The sequence below is a fragment of the Mercenaria mercenaria genome, chromosome 13 (genome assembly GCF_021730395.1).
Source record: "Mercenaria mercenaria strain notata chromosome 13, MADL_Memer_1, whole genome shotgun sequence".
NCBI classification, from domain to species: domain Eukaryota; kingdom Metazoa; phylum Mollusca; class Bivalvia; order Venerida; family Veneridae; genus Mercenaria; species Mercenaria mercenaria.
In genome coordinates, this window is record NC_069373.1 from 49,046,225 (window position 1) to 49,070,000 (window position 23,776).

General features: G+C 33.8%; 1 protein-coding gene across 1 annotated transcript; it reads left to right on the plus strand.

Annotated features, from left to right (window-relative positions):
* Positions 1–6,010: 6,010 nt before the first annotated feature.
* On the plus strand, positions 6,011–22,989 carry LOC123528667 (ADP-sugar pyrophosphatase-like). Its single transcript, XM_053520879.1, has 10 exons — positions 6,011–6,257; positions 9,413–9,480; positions 10,636–10,688; positions 12,074–12,181; positions 13,843–13,938; positions 14,320–14,375; positions 15,810–15,875; positions 16,445–16,451; positions 18,117–18,170; positions 21,956–22,989. The coding sequence occupies exons 1-10, from the start codon at positions 6,219–6,221 to the stop codon at positions 22,054–22,056; spliced, it is 648 nt and encodes a 215-aa protein (XP_053376854.1). The 5' UTR covers positions 6,011–6,218; the 3' UTR covers positions 22,057–22,989.
* The last annotated feature ends 787 nt before the right edge of the window (positions 22,990–23,776 follow it).

Genomic DNA, 23,776 nt, shown 5'->3' on the forward strand with positions numbered 1-23,776 from the left:
AGGGGCTGTTTATCTGTTCTAACAAAGACTGTATTTGTGCAGGAGGAGCCATCTACACACAGAACGTCTACACGTCAGTGCCATACTGGTTAGAGAACACCAACTGTTTTCCCATAGACTTCGACGTCTTAAAGCTGATAAACTTCTGAATACCGGACGTTCCCCCCCCCCCCCCCCCCCCCCCCCCCCCCCCAAAGACAGTTCCCCCTTAAGACACCCCCCCCCCCCAAGACGTTTCCCCCCAAGACGTTTCCCCCCCCCCCCCCCGCCAATTTAGTTATACCCAAGACGTTTCACCCCCAATTTTTTAAATAATTTGTTTCTTAAACAATTTCAATTTAATATTAAATCTTGGATTGTATTGAAATAAAGTGTACATTTGTAATGAACTGCAGCAAGTATTTAGTGACATAATTTGGACATTCAAAGAAAAATATAGCTCTTGTTGAGTGTACCTTTTATCCCTTAATTTCATCATTTATTTTGAGATATGGCCTCAATGAATATGGTTAAAAGCTGTGGAATTGTTTTCATATATATATTAACAAAAAATATCTTTTACTCCAGTTCCTGTTCTTTATGATTTCTTAATCAATGTCCATAATTTGTGCAAGTCGGATGCAAATTCTCAGGTGAAAAAATTTGAACTTCCTTAGTTTAGCACTTAAATTATCAAAAGGTGTGATTTACACCTTTTGATTAGATTAACACCTGTTGACACCTAACAGGTGTTTAATGATTATAATATTTATGGCTACAAACCAATTTCCAAGAGATAAAAGTTTTGGACATTTATGATATAGTGGTACACAAAGTTGAAGTGACCCTTATATGTCATACAAAGCAGTGACACAGTCAGAAAATAATTTAAAAAAAATCTTGTTTTATTATTTTATTTGACTTATTTAACATTTTGGGTATGACTTATTTACAGATGTTTTTACTTCTCTAATGGAATATATTTCTTTAATGAATCAAACATTTTCAAATTATTTATGCACAACACCAAGTATTTAATCATCATGATCATTAATTGCCTTTTTAAATGTATTTTTATATATTTTTCATGATGTAAATTATGTAATATTTGTATGTAATTTGATGTAAATTTCCTCAAAGATACCAATTCTTGAAAAAGTTCCTAGCTCACAACCATCATGGGCTAAATAATGAGTAATTGGTATTTTTTCCCAATTCATACTAATTATTATTAATATTAAAACTTGGATAATTTTAACAAACTAAATCTTTTTTAATTTTTTTTTAACTTTTAAACATCAATGGCAGTTATTATATATTGATCTTTATTAATATTTTCCTTTATGTTTTGCTGATAAACATAACCTGTCTTCTTACCAAAGTTTGGTATTTTTCTTATAAACACATTTTTTTTAAAAACAACTGCTGCATTATATTTTATTTCCATACATTTTTTCCCATTTTATTACATATCTATTAGCCTGTATGTTATATAATATCTTTTAATACCATAAATGAATTTGGGGGTGAAAAGTCCTAAAAGCTGAGACAATTCCCCCCCCCCCCCCCACACACACACACCATTTTGGGGGGGGGGGGGAGTCTTGGGAGGAAACGTCTTGGGAGGAACTGTCTTGGGGGGGGAAACGTCTGGACACCTAAACTTCTTTGGGTTAGGTCCGAAGTTGCAGATCATCAGGTAACTAATAATCAAATGTAACGCTTTCATGAACATTTATCTATAATAAACTGAAATACAGAATACGGTGTTCTGTATTCGTCAGCAGATTAATTATCATTATTTTTAGCAGAAAAAAAAATCCTACATTAATTTGCAGGTAATACATTGTTCTCTTAATGAAGGGAAGCTTCAACAAATTAACAGAAAGTTTAAATTGTAAAATTACAAAAAAAGCAATACAGTGCTTTAGGGTATAGCGGATTTTAGGGTATAGGGAATATATGTTAGGTTGATAAATTTTGCATTTAGACTTGAATTATTGTATAAATTTTCATATCATTCTTTTACTGGCATGCAGACAGACATTCTGACATACATTTTAAATGTTTGCTTGTTGTGATATTTTTCATAATTATGTCATCAAACAAAAATCGAGTATATCCTTTACCATGTTTACTGACTAAATGAGTGTGTATGTAAAAAACATCAATGAATGAAAAGTATTTGATAGAAACTTAAAAAGCTGAATGTTTTTGAAAAGAGAATACATTATTATTCTGATTTATAGTAAAAAAAAATCTTGGGAAGTTTGTTTAGGTGTGAATATTAAACTAATAATGGAAAAAATGACCAAAGCTATCCTGTACACCCTAAACCAACACGTAATGTAAACAATAGCATGGAGAGAAAAATCACATGAATTTGTATTAAATGCTGAATGTCTTGAAAAGTTGAAAAGAATAGCTGTTTTCTGTGTTATATACAGAAAAAAACTACTAAATTCTGTTTCTTTGAATTAGAATGCAGGAAAAATTAGTTAGCTATCCGCTAAACCCTAAAGCACTGTAACGATACCGTTCTTACGATATACCGTTACAAAAAAAAAGAAAAGCAAGCGAGCGTGCAAGCGAGCGTGCGAATCTTTTTTATATCTGTTTTTTTTTTTCATTTTCAACTTTAAGACAGGCGGCGCATTTTTTTTTCATGGAGTGAGCAGGATATTTTCCACAATATCTTATACTTATTTCACCTATTTTATTGACATGTTTCTAAAATTTACCACTCGGTAAAGTAGAGAGGTCTATAAATAGTGGAATATCTACAGACAGTTTGTACAAAATGTCTTGCTTATGATATGAATAAATAAAGATCACTTGTTACATTCAGTCATTTTTATTGACTTTAATTTTTCTTTTGTATTTACATATAAAATTAAAGTCATCAGAAATTACTGAAACTCATAAATATGTTCTTACAAACCCCGTGGAGTACTTTGTTACTGTTAAAATATGGCGACTATTCTACTACAAAAATATTTTGTGCCAAATAATGTCGTTTTGTCAATGAGACTGCTCTTTACGAGTGAATCCAATTTTAGGTCTGTTGTGCACAATTTTAATCTTGTACAGCATCACATCTTAAATTTATAATGTATACTGCCTTGGATACATACAACACAGAGTTCCAACAGCCCGTTTCTCCGAAGTCACTGCCTATTATTTTGATGTTAGGCTGAATATTCTGGAACACTTATTTTTTATCCTAACCTATAATTTGTTACTTAAGGATACATTTTTCAAAAAAAAAGATAAAAGATAAGGGTAGATTTCCCGGGAGTACAGAGCACCCAAAACACAGCCATAGAGACACGTCTGAACAGAGTTCCAGTAATGTCTACAGACTGACAAAATTTCGAATCTAACCATTTGGTCCTAAAAAGTCTTAACATTATCCGGTGGACTGTATGCATTTTATATTCCTACGTGACAAGTATCATATCTGCTGTAAAATTGTGAACATCGAACTACCAGTTCTAGTCCTTAAAGTGGTCTGAAAGAATACAAAAGGGGAATAAATAAGGCCTAATTAGATATCCTGAATTTTTAAATCTAATTGAACAGCTTCAAAATTCGATGCTGCTTTTGGACAGAAATAACCCAAATCCCACCAGTAGAGGACATTATTATATAACGGATTTTTTAAACTTTTAATGTTAAAGTAAAGTTTAAAATTTAATCTTTTTACTGATCATTTTGCTGTCATTGTTCAGTCACACAATAAAAAATAATGTTCCCCATTATCTTGTACAAGCAAGCAAATGAACTATATTTTTCTCAAGACGTCGTTAATCAAGTTGGCATGACCTTAGGTTTGTTTCTCAAAGTAACACAGGTAAGGTTTACAGACAAAACCCCGACATGTTATCGTTAAATGAATCAGTTCTTTATGTTGTATTGTATACTTATTTCGTGAAATGCTAAGAACCACTGCCTTACCCTTGCATGATCGTAAGAGGCGACTAATAGGGTCTTAAGTCTTGGTTTTTGCTGTAAATCTGTGATTCCAGCAGGTATGAAAATTTTGATTCCATACTCATTTTTTTATTTCGATGTAAATGAGATATGAAACCAAAATTTGTAGTCCTGTTTGGCGCCATATAACCTATACTGTGTTGGTGCGCCATAAAACCCAAATAAATAAATAAAAACCTGGGTTGAAGTGCATTTCCAATTTATTTTACTTATTTTACCATTTCTACAAGATCATGTTGTAATTTATTGCAATCAGTTGTATTGTTGATAGTAAAATAGACAGCTGTGTCATCATCAAAAAGTTGGACCTGGGATTTTACATGATCAGGTAAGTCATTAATATATATAGAAGAAAGAATAGAGGCCTAAGCTTAAGGACAGGCCCTTGGGACACACCAGATGTCACAGGAACTTCAACAGATTTCTCGCCCTCGAGAACAAACACCCGAGTTCTGTCTATTAAGAAAAAGCGAATAAAGATAAGGTAAGTTTTATTTAAAGTCGGCAAAGATAGCAAACAAGTACAAACATAAGCCCATGTTAGCTTTTGAACCGATTAAAGCATACTAGATTAAAGAATAACATGTACATGTAGTATATATTAAAACAAGTGTATAAAAAGGTGGCGAAAAAATCAAAGAAGGCTGTTAAATAAAAGAACTAGTTAGTGCAACTGGTTGTATTTGTTGAACAGAAAGACACATGGACCCGTACATGTTTGGAGTGTGTTGGCAGAACACAAATATACAGAAGCAAACACACACATATGCAGGTGCAATTGTCACAAGGTGTCAGTTCGGGGCTCGTACCCAGGACCCCTCGCTTTCAGGGGGAGTGCGCTACCGACTGACCTTACCGGCTGCCTGATAATTCTCTCCCCTGAAGTACGTGACCAAGTCCATACCGTGACAATATTAAACTACACTATTACATTATATAGTAAGACTGACCAAGCAACCATGCCACGGTCCCACGTTGGGCGCCAAATGTCACAGGGTGAGAAAATTGTGCAGTCAGTCCGGGGCTCGAACCTGGGACTCCTCGCTTTCAGGGTAAGTGCTCTATTGACTGAGCTAACCGGCGGCCTGACACATTCTCTCTAGCTGCTAACGTGACCGAGTCCGTACCGTGACACAATAAAAGCAAAAACATTGACTGCAAGTGAAAATGACGTAATCTTACAATGTCATAAATAGCATATAGATCTATTATCTTGCCTCCTACAAGTTTCTTGCATTTCTATTGGTCAATAGATGTCACGTGGAGACACGATATATTCCATATCCTGCTAGTACATTTCAGATATGAACTTTGATTAAAACAAATGGCTGCCGCTTTGTTAATTTACAAAATATTAGATTATAACATGTAAGTAGAGGGTAGTCGGCAAGATAAAATCGTTACACAGCTTGTTGGTGACAGGATACGGGATATATGCTGTCGAGGAAATCCATATTAGGCGAGAGCTCGCTCTCGCCTAATATGGATTTCCTCGACAGCGTATATCCCGTAAGCTGTGTAACTAATAATATCAACAATTTAAACAAATACAAGCACACAGCACAAATGTACAAAGAATCTGGTTGATAACTTCTGTAATTTCAACAATTACTGGAATTAAATTAACAATAACGTACATTTCGAGCTTGTGTAACCTGACTGCGGCACATAACCCCAAAATCTAGTTCTTTTAGAGGCATACAGACACTAAATAGGGAAATGGCGCGGAAAAATGGAGGATTCAAATAGTCCTCATTTTTTATGATGTTGTTTTAGCTATGTAGAGCTAATTTTCCTTATTTTCTTTGCAACTTTTTGCTGAAATCACATGACAGATCTATGCTTGACATTTTGGAAGCATTTTCATAATAATAATATTTTTCTTACAACAAACATTACCACCACTTTTCAATATTCTTCAAGAAAATGTAAGTTACAGAATTTAAAATGGGTCCTGATATGTGCTGCAGCAATTTGAAATCGAACAGCTATTTAGTGTGTTGTAACCTTAGACACCGAAGACAAAAGTAAATTTAATACTTCCCCATTTCTCACGCACACCGCCACGATTGTCAACAAAAAAAAAATGTGTGATGCGCTCAAAATATTTTAACTGTTTAAATCACAAAATAAAGCGTGTCATCTTTTATACCCTGAAACACTTAAAAGAAGGTTTCATATAGAAACACTATAGTAATTTTCCAAGGAGTTCATCATTCCTATTTAACAAGGAAGCCAGTCAAAATATGCAAAATTCAGACCAGTGCAAATTTGTGAAGGAAGAGGTGGGAAACTTCCTGATTTCTTGAAATTCATGTTTTTGAACTCTTATGTGTGTTTGAATAATGACAAAATATTGCGGATTATTGTACATTCAATGCACTAAATTAATGTACATTAAAAGTCATGTTAAATCATTTAAAATATGTCCCGTTTGCAGTACAGTAGTCCAAATAATAGGATGTTTTGGGACAGCATGTTAACTTTTGACTGTCGCTGTCTACGTCACGTCCAAACTTATTCTGCATATTTCTGTTAGGAAATCCCCAATTAAAATCTGTTGGGAACATTTTCTGGTACATGTACAAAGTATTTGTAATGATTACATCTCTGATAATGAACTTATGTTCAACTTGCCTCGCTGACATTTTATGAATATATATTTTGTGGTTTATTTCTGTAATTTAGTGTCATATCGGCAGTGTGCTGTTATTGAAACCGGTGTCAGGGTAGATATCTCCTCGCACCTGTCACTTCATATTTTCGAAGACTTTAGTCTCTTATATATATGTAAAATTATGGATTAACTTCAACCCATATGAAGTTTCTACATGAATATTAATGTTTAATTTATTAAAGCAAGTAAGTCTGACCAGTATATTATCATTTCATAAAATAAGTCATCCCGATAAGCCAAATGAGTAAGGCTAGCAGTACAGATAACTCGCCAATAGAGGATCACTATCTACACTTTTAGCATGTAGTGAAGCTTAATTATTTATTTAGACTTTCATGATATCTAAACTTACTAACACTTAGAACTATATATATTGCTCACATTCATATAAATCATGTCTGAAGTTATGGAGAAATATTTAAACCTGTCCGATTCACCACAAAACATGACTGTGGTATTAGAAAAAAAAATTTCAAGGCAGAATATAATAAGAATCAGTACATTTACATTTCAAACAAGAGATACTAGGTAAAAGAATATAGTAGTAGTTTTCACTGCATAATTTGCACCAACTATATTAAAAACTAAAATCAAAATACTGATGCACAGAAACTTATTTATTTATCTGAATTTGTCTGTAAAAACCATTACAAAATCAAATCAAACATTGATTTGTATTTTTAAGCAGAATTTATATAAACAACCTTTTGATTATCCCTGATATGGGTGATCCTCTGTTGGTTGAATGGCCGCCCCTACTTGAAGGCACGTACGTTTTTCATCGAAGTCAATCAAAAATTCAAATCACATTATTCCTATGAAAGAGCATGTTTTTCAGTCTTCAAAATGGTACCAAATTTGTGTGGTTTTATCTTAGAAACTGTGAGATATGCTCAAAAATATTCTACTTTGAAGAATTCAAAGAGTGTTGGATAAATCCAAGTCAGGAAACATGGGTTGCAAGAGTTATCTACTCGTGAAACTCAAATTCATTAGATTAGATCCATCTTCTTTTGTCTAAGAATTGCTAATTGATAAATCTATATAACTTGATACTTAAATATTGTATACTCTCCTATGTTTAAGAGAGATTTACATTTTATTTACAAGTGATCCGCTATTGGCAGTGATCCCAGTTGGCGAGTTGACTGTACATACATCTATAGGACATGTAGTAGTCATAGGTTCTTTCCATATAAACCAAAGGCATTTGGCACATTTGTTTGGTCAATAATGATGCTATATATGATAAAAAACATCAATGGACAGTCCAGGACCCAAAAATAAATGCAGCACCTGTTAACTATATATCAATTTTAAAGATAGTTATTAGTTTAGGCAGTGCAGCATTTCATGGCGAACTTTGTCTCACTCTTAAGATAATTATGGCCAAATATCCTTATGCCAACAATGCCTGTAGCATGTATCACTCAGTTCCCGGGTAGTCCATTTACATAACATAAATAAAGATTTAAACATTAATTGGCAAAATTTGAGAATTGTGTTTCATAAACGATCGTGGCGATTCGAATGTCATGTCTAAACAGCCATTCAAAAGCTTCTACAATTAAAATACAACCAGATACATTTAATGTAATATAAATTTAGATTATATAATTTTAGGTTAATTTCATTTTTTTTTTACATCAAGGTCAAAAGCTTAGATCACTAGCTCAAATCATAGAAAAACCTTGCTATCACTAGAGGCCACATTTTCCATTTGATCTTTATGTAAGAATACATAGAAAGACATTGTTAACACTCAGAAGGCCACATTTTTCTACGTGATTGTCATGAGAGTTGGTAAGACTGTTGTTTTAAATGTAGGATAAATTTGTAATTGGGTAACATGGGCAAAAACTAGGTCATCAGGTCAAATCAAAGAAAAATCTTCGTTAACACTTGAAAGGCAGCTTTTTCAAGTTCACATTAAACCTTAATCAGAATGTTTCTCTATATGAAACCTAGGTCAAGTTCAAAAGTGGGGTACTTAAAGTTAGAAACTATGTCACTAGGTCAAGTCATTGAAAAACTTGGATAATGATCTACCTGATTTACATAAAACATGGTCAAAATGTTTTTCTCTATGAAATCTAGGCCATATGAAATACTAGTTTATTAGGGAACAAGATCTAGGTTAGGTGAGCCTTCAGGGCCCTCATGTTTAGGTTGATCATGTAACTTTTATTCAGAATGATAATTCAAAAAGTAATTATTTCTTTTCTAGAGTTTTAAATAGTCTTATTTGACTAATATTTACCAGTTGCATATACATAAGCATTATATGTAATACCTGAATTTATCAGCATCAGCAATGGTTCTTGTTTTACAGGCAATGCTGTTATGATATTTTATAGATAATTATCTGGGCTGGGAACCATGGTTTTTAAGCAAAAGTCAAACCTGTTGCCAGCTGGAGGCCTGGAAACCAGGGGTTAAACATTTCCAGAATTAATGGATCCAAGTTAATTGACTGAGGTTTCATAACTGAAATACTGTTGAAACATTTTTGAAAAACAGTTATAAGTTAAAGAATGCACATTTTAACCTTTAGCCTGCTGACGGCAAATGATTCTGCCTTTGCGGCCAGTGCAGACCAAGGGGTTGCAGGCTGATCATGGTCTGCACTGTTCGCTATTCATTCAGTAGATTTTCATTGAACACCCCTTCAAATAATAAATGGAACTGCTCAAACTGAATGATGGACCAGTCCATTTTCCAAATTTAGCAGGGTAAAGGTTAAAAGAATCATATCTATTTTAGGACACAGCAACTGGGAAGTGGATTAAACTGAGTAAAATTACTTACACTGACCCATCAGGGAAGGAAAGGTATATAGTTAAATAACCTCTGTTGTAAAATCTCATAAAACATAACTAGAATTTTCACTGAAGATTTTATAACTAAAAAGGACTAGGTTCACGTAAGCCTTATAATCACCAACACAATTTGGAAAAAAAAAATTGGTGAAAAACTGCAAAAATAATGTATTTTTTGCTACCCGAATGTTTAATTATCATCAATACTGAATTTTGTGTTTTGCAAACAGGTTGGTTTTGCTGAAGTCGTCTCACTTAGTGTTGCTGAAATAACAGAATTTTGAGAAAATAAGCCTTTTTTGTTATAGTTTGTTCATATGGGAATGTTTTTAGTAGTGAGCACAGTCAAGGACCACAGATATATATTGACCATAGATCCAGCTCCATTCACAGAATTATTGTCTTTTCTGATTGAAGCTGATTGAAACTTTAAAATTTGTTTAAAAATCAGTTAAAAATTGAAGGTAATGCTATTATTAAGTGTTTTTATTTATGTCAGTATGTTTTTGGTTGACTATGAATCAGTTTCTAACTATTGCATGCAGTTAATTAATGTAATGGAAACTTGGACTGGACTTTAAGTTTCTAGCCTATGGCCAAAAGTGAACTTTCTCCTTTATTTAAAAGTAGTATTTTTGAATGTTCAAATTGTTATTGAAATTTGCTCTAATCAATAAATATTTGAAGAAAAAATCTCAGAGAAAAAATGGTCTATCTCTAAATATCAAATATAGATTTATATAATTATTTGTCAAGGAATATGGATAGATTGTTGTTTTTAGACTCACTAAATGTTATGCATACAGTTTATATATATACTTTTTTGTTTGGTTTAATGTCACACTGACACAATTATAGGTCATATGGCAACTTTCCAGCTTTCATGGTGGAGGAAGACCACAGATGCCACTACAAGCATTACTTAATCACAGGTGGGGACCTCGGTAGACCCATCAACCTTTTGTTAGCCAGCTGGATGGTGTCCGTACATGAAGAATTCATTGCCCCAAGTATTAGGCTCAAACCAACTTTGGTGAGGGGCAAGTGATTTGAAGTCAGCAACCATAACCACTCTGCAACGGAGGCCCTGAAAACATAAAATAAGAATTACAGTGTACAACTGAAGTGAAATGCTGTCTATTCAGTTTTCATACTTTGAAATTTCAGAATATGGGAAGCTGTGAAAAGAACAACAAAATTACCTGGTGATAATCCTGATGGTATGTTTTTATAAACCAGTCTTAAAATGAAGCACTGCCATCGGTCAGTGTCAGATTTTAGTTTTGATAGGGATTCAGGTGTGGTATGTATTGCACACCTGAGTACAAAGTGCTCAAGATGAGTTATTGTGATTGTGCTTTGTCCGTTGTCTGTCGTCATAATTTTAACTTTTAATACTCTGGTCCCAATTTCATGAAAAAAGCTTAAGTAATTGCTTAGCTAAGTCTGTTATTTCAAATGCTTGTTTTTGCCTTTGATGCGTCTTCAATGTTGACTTTTTTGTCTATATCAGAACCGTAAATGACTATTTCTTAGATCAAAACACAACAATTCTGAATTTTAAAGAAAACAAAGTATAGAAATAAAAACTATACTTAAGCAAATACTTGAGTTTGTTTTATCATGCTTAAATAGAAATATCATATTTGCGTGACTGAAATAAGTACTGAAGAAAAAATACTACTTAGCATTAAATTTGCTATTAAATTCATTGTTATAGAAAAAATCAACATTAAATAACAATAACTTAAGCAATTATAGCACAATTTAAACTATTAACTATTATCTTGTAATTACGTATTATAAGATTTTTCGTGACATTGGGCCAGGAGGTCATAATCTTTATTTCAAGTCATAGACAAAAAACTTGTTAAAGGCACTTACCTCCAGATTTTAGCTAAAAAACTATCTTTTTTTAGAATTGAAGTTTGGTCATATTATGAACACAAGTGTTTGTTTCTAAACTGTCTTAAAATTGCCAAATCAAGAAGCCTTCTTAAGAAATATGACAATAATTTCCTGATATCTAAGAATTTTCTTTATTTTTGTTGTTGTACAATCTTGGGGTCAGTGCCTTTAACTCAGTATATTCCAAATTTTCTACTTGATCATGAAACATGTCTTTGTGAATTGTACATGTAGGTGAAATTCAGGATTGGGTTACCTGAGGTCTTAAACGAAAACATTAGGTCAGATCAAAAAGCTAGCCAAGTTTTGAAATAATTACACAGATCGATATTTTCCATGTGCGACACTACCAAATTGAAAATTATTCAAGCTGTCAATGAATCTTAAGCGATCACAGTGGTATTTTCAAGTTGACAGACACTGATACGTTAAATTCTTAATTACTGAAAAATGCATTTTGTCTTTTCAAAATGTCTTAGTGCCTTTGCAGTAATATAACTTATAAAAAAGGTGTAAGGATTGATTTCTAGATTTGTTTGAGTCAGCTGACTGCCAACATATTAATAGATAAGTAATTATGCTTCATTATTAAACAAAGGATATTTAATGAGTGAAAGTTCAAGGTACAAAAACATAACTCTATCTTGAATTATTTTAAGATTATCTCCCTTTTGAACTTATTTTTCCTTGTTTTCAGCTGTTGTTGCAATACCCATATTAAGAAGGACATTACATTATGATTGTATCGTGTTACTAAAACAGTACAGACCTCCTGTTAAAGCATACTCTATTGAATTTCCTGCAGGTAAGGTTTATGAGCAATGTTCTTAAGAACATTGTTCTTTTAGCTCACCTTAACCACAGGTTAAGGGTGAGCTATTGATATAGTTGGATGGTCCTGCGCCCATCTTCCATTGTCCATGGTCAGAAAGTTTACTTAAACATCTTTTCTTCTGAAACTAATGGTCAGAATTACACCAAACTTGGTCCATTGCATCCTCGCAAGATCCCCTCTCAAGTATGTTCAAAAGGGCTGCTAGAGGTAAAAATAGAAAAACCTAAGAAAGACTAAAAACCTAAGAAAGACTTCTTCTCATGAACCAAAGTCTTAAACCGCTGGTCCGCTTTTGAAAGAATTTCACACAAATTGTCCTAGTAGCCTTCTACCAAATTTCTTCAAATTAATCAAATTCGTCAAGAAACATGGCCACCAGAGGGCATGGTCTTTTTCCCTATAGGTATATAGTGCATTAGTGGAAACTTAAAATTGTTTCCTATATGAAACTGCTGGTCTGATTTTAAAATAATTTCACACAAATTGTCCTTGTGTGACATTCTACAAAGACTAACAGTATTTGCTTAAGAGAGACACTGTTTATACCTTGTATTGCTTAGTTCTGATTTTCCCTATGATTTTTAGGTGGGTTCGATTCATACAACACCTGGCTATCCTGATCACATGATCGGTACACACGAAATGCGCCATGATATTTTGATCATGCTGTTCTGCATGTGAATTGATGGGCATGCAACTAGCCCGACAGAAATGAGTAAAAATCGGTGTACCGGCAAAAACCGGGTGCACAGTCATGCCTGCCTCTTGTATCAGAGAACCTGCATGAGGGGTAATGATGCAGGGTTCAATGGGTAATCAAACTAGGGATCTAAAGGTTCAAGAAATATTTATATACAACTATGAAATCATTAATATTTGCGGGGGACTAACTTTTGTGGATTTCATTCAATTTGGCGGTTCTACCAATGAAATTTAATCCCAATGAACAAGTGAAATTCCCATTAATTTTATGTATGAAAGTTGAAAACCACAGACTTGTATCCTTGTGAAACAACAGTTTTGGCTAAAACCATGAAGTTTTGTGTGCATAAAATTAAATTATTTCACAGCATGACAAAGAGTACAGGTCAGAAGTCAAAGGTCAAGGTTTTGAGACTGGTCTCTAATAATCCTGATTCTAAGGCTGAAAAAACAATGTAGGAAATGCTTTAACCCTTACCCTGCTAAATTTCTATAATGAACTTGCCCATCTTTCAATTTGGACAATACCAGTAATGGTTAAAAGGGGTGCTTACCAAAAAGATACTGACTGAACAGATGTGCAGGCTGGTCATGATCTACACTGGTCGCAAATGCAGAATCAATCATGTCCAGCACGATAAAGGTTAAGGCAATTTTGATTCAATTACATTTTCTTCATGTGAGAATTATGGCTTTCCTGGGTGGCACAGAAAACTCATTGCTTGAATTAGCTACATAATTGAAATGACCTTAGAGAATATGTAATGACGCCGAAATTGCCCATTGTCACTAGGAGTCTGTTACCTTAAAATACAGTTATACTTACCTTTACAGACACTTCTTAACTAGCTAGAATATGGGTACCAATACGCAGGAGTTTGTGTATTCAACTATCCTTTCTTCCATTAATTGCGTTGTTTGAACTACAGGGTTATTAGATCCAAACGAAACAGCGGAGACGTGTGCTCAAAGAGAATTAAAGGAGGAGACAGGCTATACAGGAATTGTTAAACATGTATCTCCAGGTAAGATTACATAATATATTCTATTTCGAAACACTACACTTGTGTAAACACTGCACCAAAATTGTTTTTCATAGACTAAATGTTTATAAGTCCTGCACACTTGGTTTTGGGCAAAGTGTTTGAAGAAAGTATTGAGAATATGTGGAAGACATTTGTGCCTAGGAAAGCACTAGTTTTCCTGTCTTTGACACTTTTTATCTGATCAAAATCCATCAAGTAATAAATAAGAAAGATTATAAGCAAAAATGTTACCTGAATCGAGTTATTTTTCCCATTTGTACAATACCGAAAAATCACTTGGTTTGGCTACCCTGTAGTAAGAGTGTCATTTAATCCTAAATATTGATTATAAAACAAAATATACTTCTTGTTTACTTTCAGCAACCTCGCTTGATCCAGGATTAGGGAATACAACAGCTCAGTTAGTCACTGTTGAGGTGAGAGATTTTTCTACAAATATGTTTTGGGGCCTCTGCGGCCATGAACGTCACTGATATCAGTTAAGAAACCTGGCTTTGGGGTAAAATTCTTCATGTTAAGCTGTCCAGAAGGTGGATGGTTCTGCTAAGGTGACTGCCAGGCCTGAAACAATTCCTTAAAGGTGATCTGGAGTCTTCTTGTAGGGGCATAAGCAGGAAATGTGACCATATGTATTATTACATACACATTTCTATTCCCCGTTAAGTTACAGTGGTACCGGAAACGTCAGTGTTTTATAATAACCTATAAATATTCCTTTCAAATGCTTATAAGAAATTGTGATATAGAAGATGGTATCATATCTACTATTCAGTTCAAAAATAGGGAGGTGGGCACAGTAGTATAGGGGTAGAGTGTCAAAACTCCTGAGCCAGAGGTGGGTTTGAAAACCAAGGTGCAAGTACTGGTACTAGTCAGAAATCGAGAAAACAGTCATGGGTTATAATTAATATAAGCTAAGAGAATGTTCTCTTCAATGGAAGTCTGTAGCCTAGACAATATTAATTATTGGGTTTGTAAGGAGTCACTAAAAAACCCGGTAATTATTTTGTTTTATCAACCTCGTAGTTTAAGTCTAGATGGACACGAAAAACTACTAAACTCCAAAAAAATAAAGGGGTACAGTATTTGACCATCTTAGAACCAATGAATGTTCTAGAATCTTCATTTGCTGGAGGTTGAAGGGACAAGCAAAATTTGTTCGATTAATCTGTAGTTTGAGCCATCGGAAAATATACATTATATAGATATTTTACAGGAACCTGACAATCAGTTCAAGCGAAATGTGGTGTATGAATTATCTGAGTCGAGCGGACAATATTTGTTTTTTAATAATTAGTACATTTATATGCCTGTTATCGATTTGATTCTTGCATACTTTTAAATTATAAGTATACATAGGGGTCTGATTTTTGTGGATTTCAAAGTTGAACCAATCCATTTGATTTAATCCCAATGAAGCAGTAAAATATAATTTCCATTCTTCTTAATAGTTCACTGAAAACATGCGATAAATAGAGGATATTACATGAGTGTCTTTTCATACTGAATTTATTAACGAAATAAAATAATAAAATGTGAGGCTCTGTCGAGCATTTTATCAATTTTATTCAACGGGTTTAATAAATTCAATGTGGAAAGACACTCAATGACATGTAATATCTTCTATTTATCTTTATATCACATATTAGCTTTTCCTTTCAAAACATCAAAAATTCTACTTTCTTTTACTATATGAACAAGTCAGTTTGACTAACGTCTCCTATATTATAAACGACGTCGACGTCAAAGCTTTATTACACTAGTGTATTATCATTTTTATGTAATGGCTTTATTACACTCCCACGACGTCAAACATTGTGATAAATGATTCTATTGTTGTGCTATTACAGGTAGATGGAGATTTACCTGAGAATCAAAATCCAAAGGCTCAGCTAGGTAATTTTAAACTTCTTTTGTAAAGTACATGTAAACAAAATATCTTCATGTACATTATTGTTTTTTACGTAGTATTCTAATATGACTCGGTTTGATTTCCAGTTAAACAAAGAAGGAAATCAAGCTCTGTATTTTTCTGCGATAAACAATGATTGACTCGCGGACCGGTAAGAAAGCATTATGACGTCAAATTTTCACATTACGTCCGTTACATTACTCCTCGGGTAAATGAAGTCCAGCATCATACTTATTAAAATATGTCAATGAGCATGTCAGAATGAAAACAGTCAAGGCCTTCTTGTGACTTATCGCCTAATTTACCACAGTTCATCGGTCAGATGCTTCAGTATTTAACCACTCGGGCTTACACCCTCGTAGTTCAATTCCTACGCATCTGAACTCTGAACCATGGTAAATCAGATGATAAACCGCTCAAAGGCCTTGATTATTTGTAAAATGAAAAGGTTCCAACTTTTGAAATAACTTGCTATAATATGAAATGAAAATCAAAACACTGTCATTTTGTATCTTGAATATCAAAGTGTGTTAACAACAATTTGTTTCTCTTTTCATGTTTTTCCTTGAAGAGGAAGGAGGTAAGATTTATTACTCTAGTAATAAAACTATTTTTTCATTATTGAACTCAATCTTTTCTAACCTTTAAGGCACTGACCACTAGACTTTGGCTAAAAATCATCTTTCTTTAAAAATAGAAGTTTGGTTATATAATGAACATTAAAACATGAGTTTTTGTTTCTAAACTATCTTTAACAAATGCCAGATTAAGAAAAAAATCATGCCCGAGTCAGAAATCGGACCCGGGCCACCTCGGCAATAAAAACTTCCCTGTGTTTTTAATCAATGCACCACGGAGGAATACGTACTTAATAACCATTAAATATAAAGATTTATAATTAAAATAACACAGTTTACCTCCAGTACCCCGTTACAAAAGCTTTTCAATTTTGAACAAAAAATTAGTAAAAGCAACTAGTTTTCATGTGTTTCCATAATATATAATCTGTCAGTAACTAAGTTTCAAAGCCTTCTTAAGAAATATAGCTATAATTTCCTAATATCTATAACTTTTCTTATGTTTTGAAGGTCAGTGCTTTTAAGTCTTCTGACCTTTACAATTACACTGTGTACATACAAAGCCAGTAATTTTCCATTTCATATAAATAAGTCCAGTAGGCTTCTGGTTAATTGGACAAAAACATAAAAGGTCGACATTTTTACTTACAAGGATTCATACATAAATTTGTTATACAGTCCAATCTGTAACCATCCAGCAGAGCAACACAAACTGGCTGCTTAACCTTTAGCCTGCTGGTGGCAAGTGTTTCTGCCTTTGCGACCAGTGCAGGCTAAGATCAGCCTGCACATCCATGCAGTCTGATCATGGTCTGCACTGTTTGTTGTTCAATCAGTAAATTTACAGTGAACACCCCATCGAATAATAAGTGGTACTGCCCAAATTGGAAGATGGATGAGTCCATTTTAGAAGAGTTAGCAGGGTAAAGTTTAAACAGTTGTCTCCTTAAGTTGAAATTAGAATAAAAAATCAATTTGTGTAATTATCTGAATGGCTGCTTAAGGGAAGTGACTGTTAAGACAGCTTCAATTGTTAATTTAGTTTAGGATCGAAAGTCATATTATTGGTACTTTTACATAATTTAGAAATAAACATTTATAACCTGTTTCTAAAGTTTGGAGTAATGTACACAAACGTCTATTCAGTAAGATTTTGGACAGCGTAGAATAGATTTTTATCACAACAGTTAGGGCTCGCTACACGTACCTGTAGTTGTATGCATACACGTTAAGTTAGGGCTCACTACACGTACCTGTAGTTGTATGCATACACGTACAGTTAGGGCTCGCTACACGTACCTGTAGTTGTATGCATACACGTACAGTTAGGGCTCGCTACACGTACCTGTAGTTGTATGCATACACGTACAGTTAGGGCCCGCTACACGTACCTGTAGTTGTATGCATACACGTACAGTTAGGGCCCGCTACACATACCTGTAGTTGTATGCATACACGTACAGTTAGGGCTCGCTACACGTACATAAATTTGAATTTGAACCTTTTTATTTTCTGTGCAGTGGAAAACCTAAATCTGTGATATGCATATCTACATACTTTCTGTTGAAGAAAAAATATTTGTAAATTAATTTTTATTATTAACATTTTGCAGACTTTCTGATTTCCCATCGTTAATTATCATTTGTATGTGCTTTTATATTTTACAGAATTTATAGAAGTACTGAATGTACCCATAGATGACATACTCCAAAAACTTAATGGTATGTCTTAAATTATTTACTTAATTTTTACCAATGCCAATTTAACAATGGTCAAAATGTGTAAATTTTGCCAAATGTGTAGAGGCAGCCAAATATGTGAAGGTGTTCAGATATGTGGAGGTGTTCAGGTATGTAGAGGTCAGGTAACATGTGAAGATGGTGAAGTATGTGTAGATGGCAAAGTCAGTAGAGTTAGCCAAATATATGTAAAGTTGGCCAGATATGTTGAGGTTGTCAAGTATGTAGATGTTATCAGATTTGTAGAGGTGGCTGGGAATGACATTGTGTATACAAGTCAGATGTGCATATATCTAGATTTGACCAAAATGCGAAGTTTGCTGAATACTTAGAGGTGGTCAAAATGTAAAATAGACTGAATATGTACAGCAGGCCAAATGTGTTGAGTTGGTCAAAAATTAGATGGCCAAAGGTGTAGAGGTGGCCAAATATTTATGTATATCAGCTAAATGTTTAGAATTAATCAAACTATGTAGAGGTTGTCAAAAATTTAGGAGAAGCCTAACATGTAGATGTAGGGGTGCCAAAAAAAAATGTTGTGGCGAAATATGTAGTGATGCCCATACATGTAAATATGGCCAAAATTTAGAATAGGGTGAACATATACAGCAGGCCAAATGTGTACTGGTTGGGAATCAGTATCCGGACAAATTTTCATATTTCGGCTCCATTATTTCCTTATAGGTCAGAGACCACCAATTCAAAAAAGTAAAGGGAACTTACTGGGAATGAGGTAAGTGTATACCTGGGAATAAGGTAACGTCTGTGTGTTCTGATTGGTCAGTCATGTAAACAAACCCAGGAAGTGATTATTTTTTCAAAATTGATATTTTTTCACTGCATTTACAGTATTTTATTATACATTTTGACAAAATTTGCTACATTCTATGTGTATTGAAAAAAAGTTTTATCAAACGAATTTCTCCCGCCATGTCAATGATGTAAACAGGTGGTCACTCATTCACACGAAAATTACTTAAATAAAGTATAAAAAAAAAAAAAAAAAAAAAAAAAAAAAATAGGAGAATTATATCGGACGACGATTCATTTGATTCATCACTTCATGAATTACGTGACTTCTTTTTAGACAGAAATTATCCTAAATCTGTGATAGATGCAGCTTTTGAAAAAGTATCACATATGACACAAAGTGACACACTAAATTCCTCAACCAGAGACAAGAAAAATGTACTCCCATTCACAGTGGTATATAATCCGTCGTTACCAAATATTGGCCGTTCAATTAATAAATACTGGGATCTTTTGAAGTTATCAAATAACAAAGGTGTTAATTTTGTGCATAATACGTACAAACCTACTGTAGCGTATAATCGGCCTAAGAATCTGCAAGACTTTTTGATAAGCTCAGAGTTTACGACTAACAGTACGAACATTTGTGCATCTGAAAGTTGTAAAAGAAACCGTTGTTCACATTGCCCACGTATTAATACTGGGACATCATTTACGAGTCACGTTACAAAGGAGACATTCAATTTACGTCACAACATGAACTGTCAAACTAAAAACGTAGTGTACTTAATAACATGCAAAAAGTGCAACATGCAGTATGTTGGACAAACTATGCAACCTGTTTCCAAACGTATGAACAGCCACAAATTTGATATATGTAATTTCATAGACTCTGCATTCTCTTCCAATGTTGCTACACACTTTAATGCAAATAATCATTGTATGAATGACTTCTCATTTATGCCGATTGATATTGTGAAAAATAATATTGACCGTCTCTGTAAAGAAACTTTCTGGATCCATAAACTAAAAACAAAAAGTCCGGAAGGATTAAATTCAAAACTGCTATTTACAATAGATTAAATTCATGAATATTATGCATGTGCAGTTGTACATTTACACATATACTCTGGGTACTATTCCGTTTTTTCCTATCGCCGCTTTTTTATGTAATCTTCCTATAGGAAATTTTGGGTATTTTCATATCCGGGATAGTACCTTGTACTAATTATATGTATATAATTATATGTATTTGCATTTTGATATTTTGATTAACGTTTTCCCGCCATTTGACGTTACGTTATCAGTTTTACGTCACGTCCGTTGTTTATATTTGTATGTGTATTATCCTGATGAAGGCGTTAGCCGAAACGTTGATGAGATAAAAAAAACTATACATAATACGTGTTGTTGTTGAAATACCTATCGCATTAAATAAAGTATCACTATTCATATGTTTTTCGTCCGATATTTTGGTAGAACTAAGATTGTTCTTGAAAAACTTGTAATGAGATATACCTGTTTCGATGTATGGAAGGCCGTACACGCCATAATGTTACAATGTAAGTCTATGGGAAAACAATTGGTGGTCTCTAACCTAATATTTTATCGAAATGAAACCCACACTGCACAAACTTCAGTTCCCTCTGCATCCAATATTGTAAATCAGCATCACGTTTTGACGTTAAATATGGGTTCCATGGGGCCTCAAATGGGGTCACAAAAAGAAGTTATTTTCCCCATGAGGTAAACTAGTAGCCGGACAAATATTTTGGCGATGTTTTGTTGTTATTTTGATATCGAAATAAGTAAATAAACTATTTTTACACATTTCTTTAACATTTATCTCTCCAAAAATGCACATGAAAGATAACCAGACTTTCAATAGCAGCTACGAAAACAAAGAGAAGCTAACTGTAAAAGACTCGAATTTCGTCTCGCATGAATTCTTGATAATTCCAATAGATATGGAATAAAATTAGTGCAAATATTGAAAGCCCTGCATTTTATGTAACTATTACCATGAAATTAAAAGTAGAAAATGTTATCAGCAGACAATATGTAGTTAAATTATTTCTTCCCCACTTGATACAACAAGTGTAAACTTGTAACTGCGCATGCGCAATGCTATCCTCATGCCCCGTTAAGACAGAAAGTTGTTTTGTAAACACAGGTGAGATATCATCATAAAACCTAACATAATACAGCCTTGTAATATAGTGGTTTGTTGAAGACATGAGGAACTAACATCCAAATGATCCAGATTAAACAATTACGTGAATAACGCAGAAATTAAGCGGTTATTACATGTGTGGGGAAACTGGTCCTGTAGGGAAACTGGTCCTGTCCAGAGACTGGTTCTGAACCAGTAGAGCTGATTGAATATGTAGAGGTGATAGATATGTAGTTTTTGCTTAAAATAAAGTGGTGACCAATTTATGTAGAGGTGACATAGATATTGTCAGATGTGTAGGATTTGCCAAATATGCCAGAGAAGTATAATTTGCCGGACATGTGGAGGCGGTCAGATTTATAGAGATGACAGATATGTGGAGGTTGTCAAATATGTAGAGATGACCAGATATGTATAGGTTGTCAAATTATGTAGAGATTTCTAATCGTGGGTGTCTGGCTGAATATGTAGAGATTGCCAAATATGTACAGGTGCCAGTAATGTAGAAATGGCCAAATATGTAGAGGTTACTTAAAATGTAGAGATTGCCAAAGATGTAGAGATGGCAGAATTAATGTAGAGATTGCCAAAGATGTAGAGGTGGCTCATACAACCAAATATGTAGTATACAGAGATGGCAAAGTAATGTGTTGTGGCAGTAATTCTGGATATATTCAATTTTATTGCTTGACAAGCAGACTTTTGTGTCAAAACCTGTAAAAAAATGCTTTGTTGTATTTAATAGAAAGTTCATGTTTTGTAGCTTCACTTAATGATTTAATTTGTCAGATGCTATTCAACTAAGTTTTCTTCTTAAAAAGACATCCTTACAATTTTATTTCAGACTATGCTGCTGCTGGTGTTATAATAGATTCGCGTGTTTACACATACGCCATTTCCATGGAACAAACCAAGAAAATGATGAAAGGACAGTTGAATTCTTGATGTATGAACTTTGCTAGTTGCTAGACATTTTAAACTATATATTTTGCTCAAGTATTGTATACAAAGATGCATGAAATTACATAAAACCATATGTCTAGACCAGTTGTAAGATAGTAAATGGCTGGCTAACATTTATTATCAGTCAGATTACAGGGTGCAGTATCAACCATATGCAGAAATGCTCTGCTCTATGCATGGTATATGATTTCTGTTAGTTTACCAAAGATGTTCATTTTGTAGTTATTTGTTCTGGACATGGACGAAACTTTGAACTTATTTTTTGTTGGGAACAAATTTATCAAGTTTGAACTGACAGGAAATCAACATGTGTTTCATGTGCCTTTTTAGGAAAGTCATCAGAAAGAAGTGAAAACTGGCAAGAAACCCTGGAATAGTAAACAGAATATTTCTATTTTCTGAAAAAAATACTTAAAAGAACTAACCCACACATTTTAGCCGAAAAATGATTTCTCTCAGAAATCTGTAAGAAGTTTGTAACCATTGCAACGCTTTGAAATAATGCAGAAAATTTACATTCTTCTTGCATTTTTACCAAAATCTAACTTTTATTTTCACCTACTTTATTGCTTGCCAGTTAATAGTCAGAATAGTTGAACCACGACTCTTCAGACCTAGGGTAGTAGTTTTGACTGTTGACCAGCAAGCTATTCAGTATATTTACATGTATATTATTTTTTTAGAAGAACATATGGTCATTTAAAACATTCCCGAGATTGTTAGGCATATTACAATTTTCATAGTAAATATATATCTATGTAGAACTAGGCATAAATGAATCGGACTGCCAACTTCTTTATGAATATTCTTTTGTCTTGTTCAGGGTTATTGTAGATATTTAAGTGATCTTACACATGTATGGATCACGTAATAATGGGTATTTTGTAAGAACAAATTAAAAACATAATAAGAAGAGTTGTTATTTTTATATTTGATATTATGTTTTCCAATGTGTGTTCCCCATTGATATTTATTCTTAAATGCCACAGGAAAAACTAAACCGATTAATTATTATTATGCAACAGTTCCTTGTAAAATTTTGATATTTTCTTTTAAAAAACAATAAATGTTCATAATTATTAAAGGGCCAAAATTTTTCAGATGATGTATAATTTACATATAATTGAAAGTAGCATTTACACATTTGAGCTGTGCCTTGAGAAAACCAATGGTGCATTTGCGACCAGCATGGCATCCACACAGTCTGGTCAGGATCCATACTATTTGCTAACGGTTTCTCTAATTGCAATGTGGTTTGAAAGCGAACAGATTGCATCCTGACCAGACTGCGCAGGCTGGTCTGGATCCATGCTGGCTGCAAATGCACTATGTTGGTTTTCTCAAGGTGCGGCTCAATTTTGGTGAATCAAACAGTATACAAGATGTGTAACATATCAGGCTGTGATATATCTGTATAGTACTCTAAGCTCGACTAGAACGGGGGGATTTCCTTTTGGTAACAACTTTGTGAACATCAGTTCCAATGTAAGGTTGACAGACAGAGTGTAAGTCAAAATTAATGAAAAGGTAGCAGAGTGGTAATGTTAATCAGGAAATTCCATTCAGATAGGTATTCTCCCTGTCTGTGGCCGGAATGTAAGTGTTATGTTCCTGTCAGCTTCTTGAACATCCGGAGAATGCCAGAAATCTGTGTACGGGCATATGCATCATCACAGAAAATACTGATTGTCTTTCGAGTCCA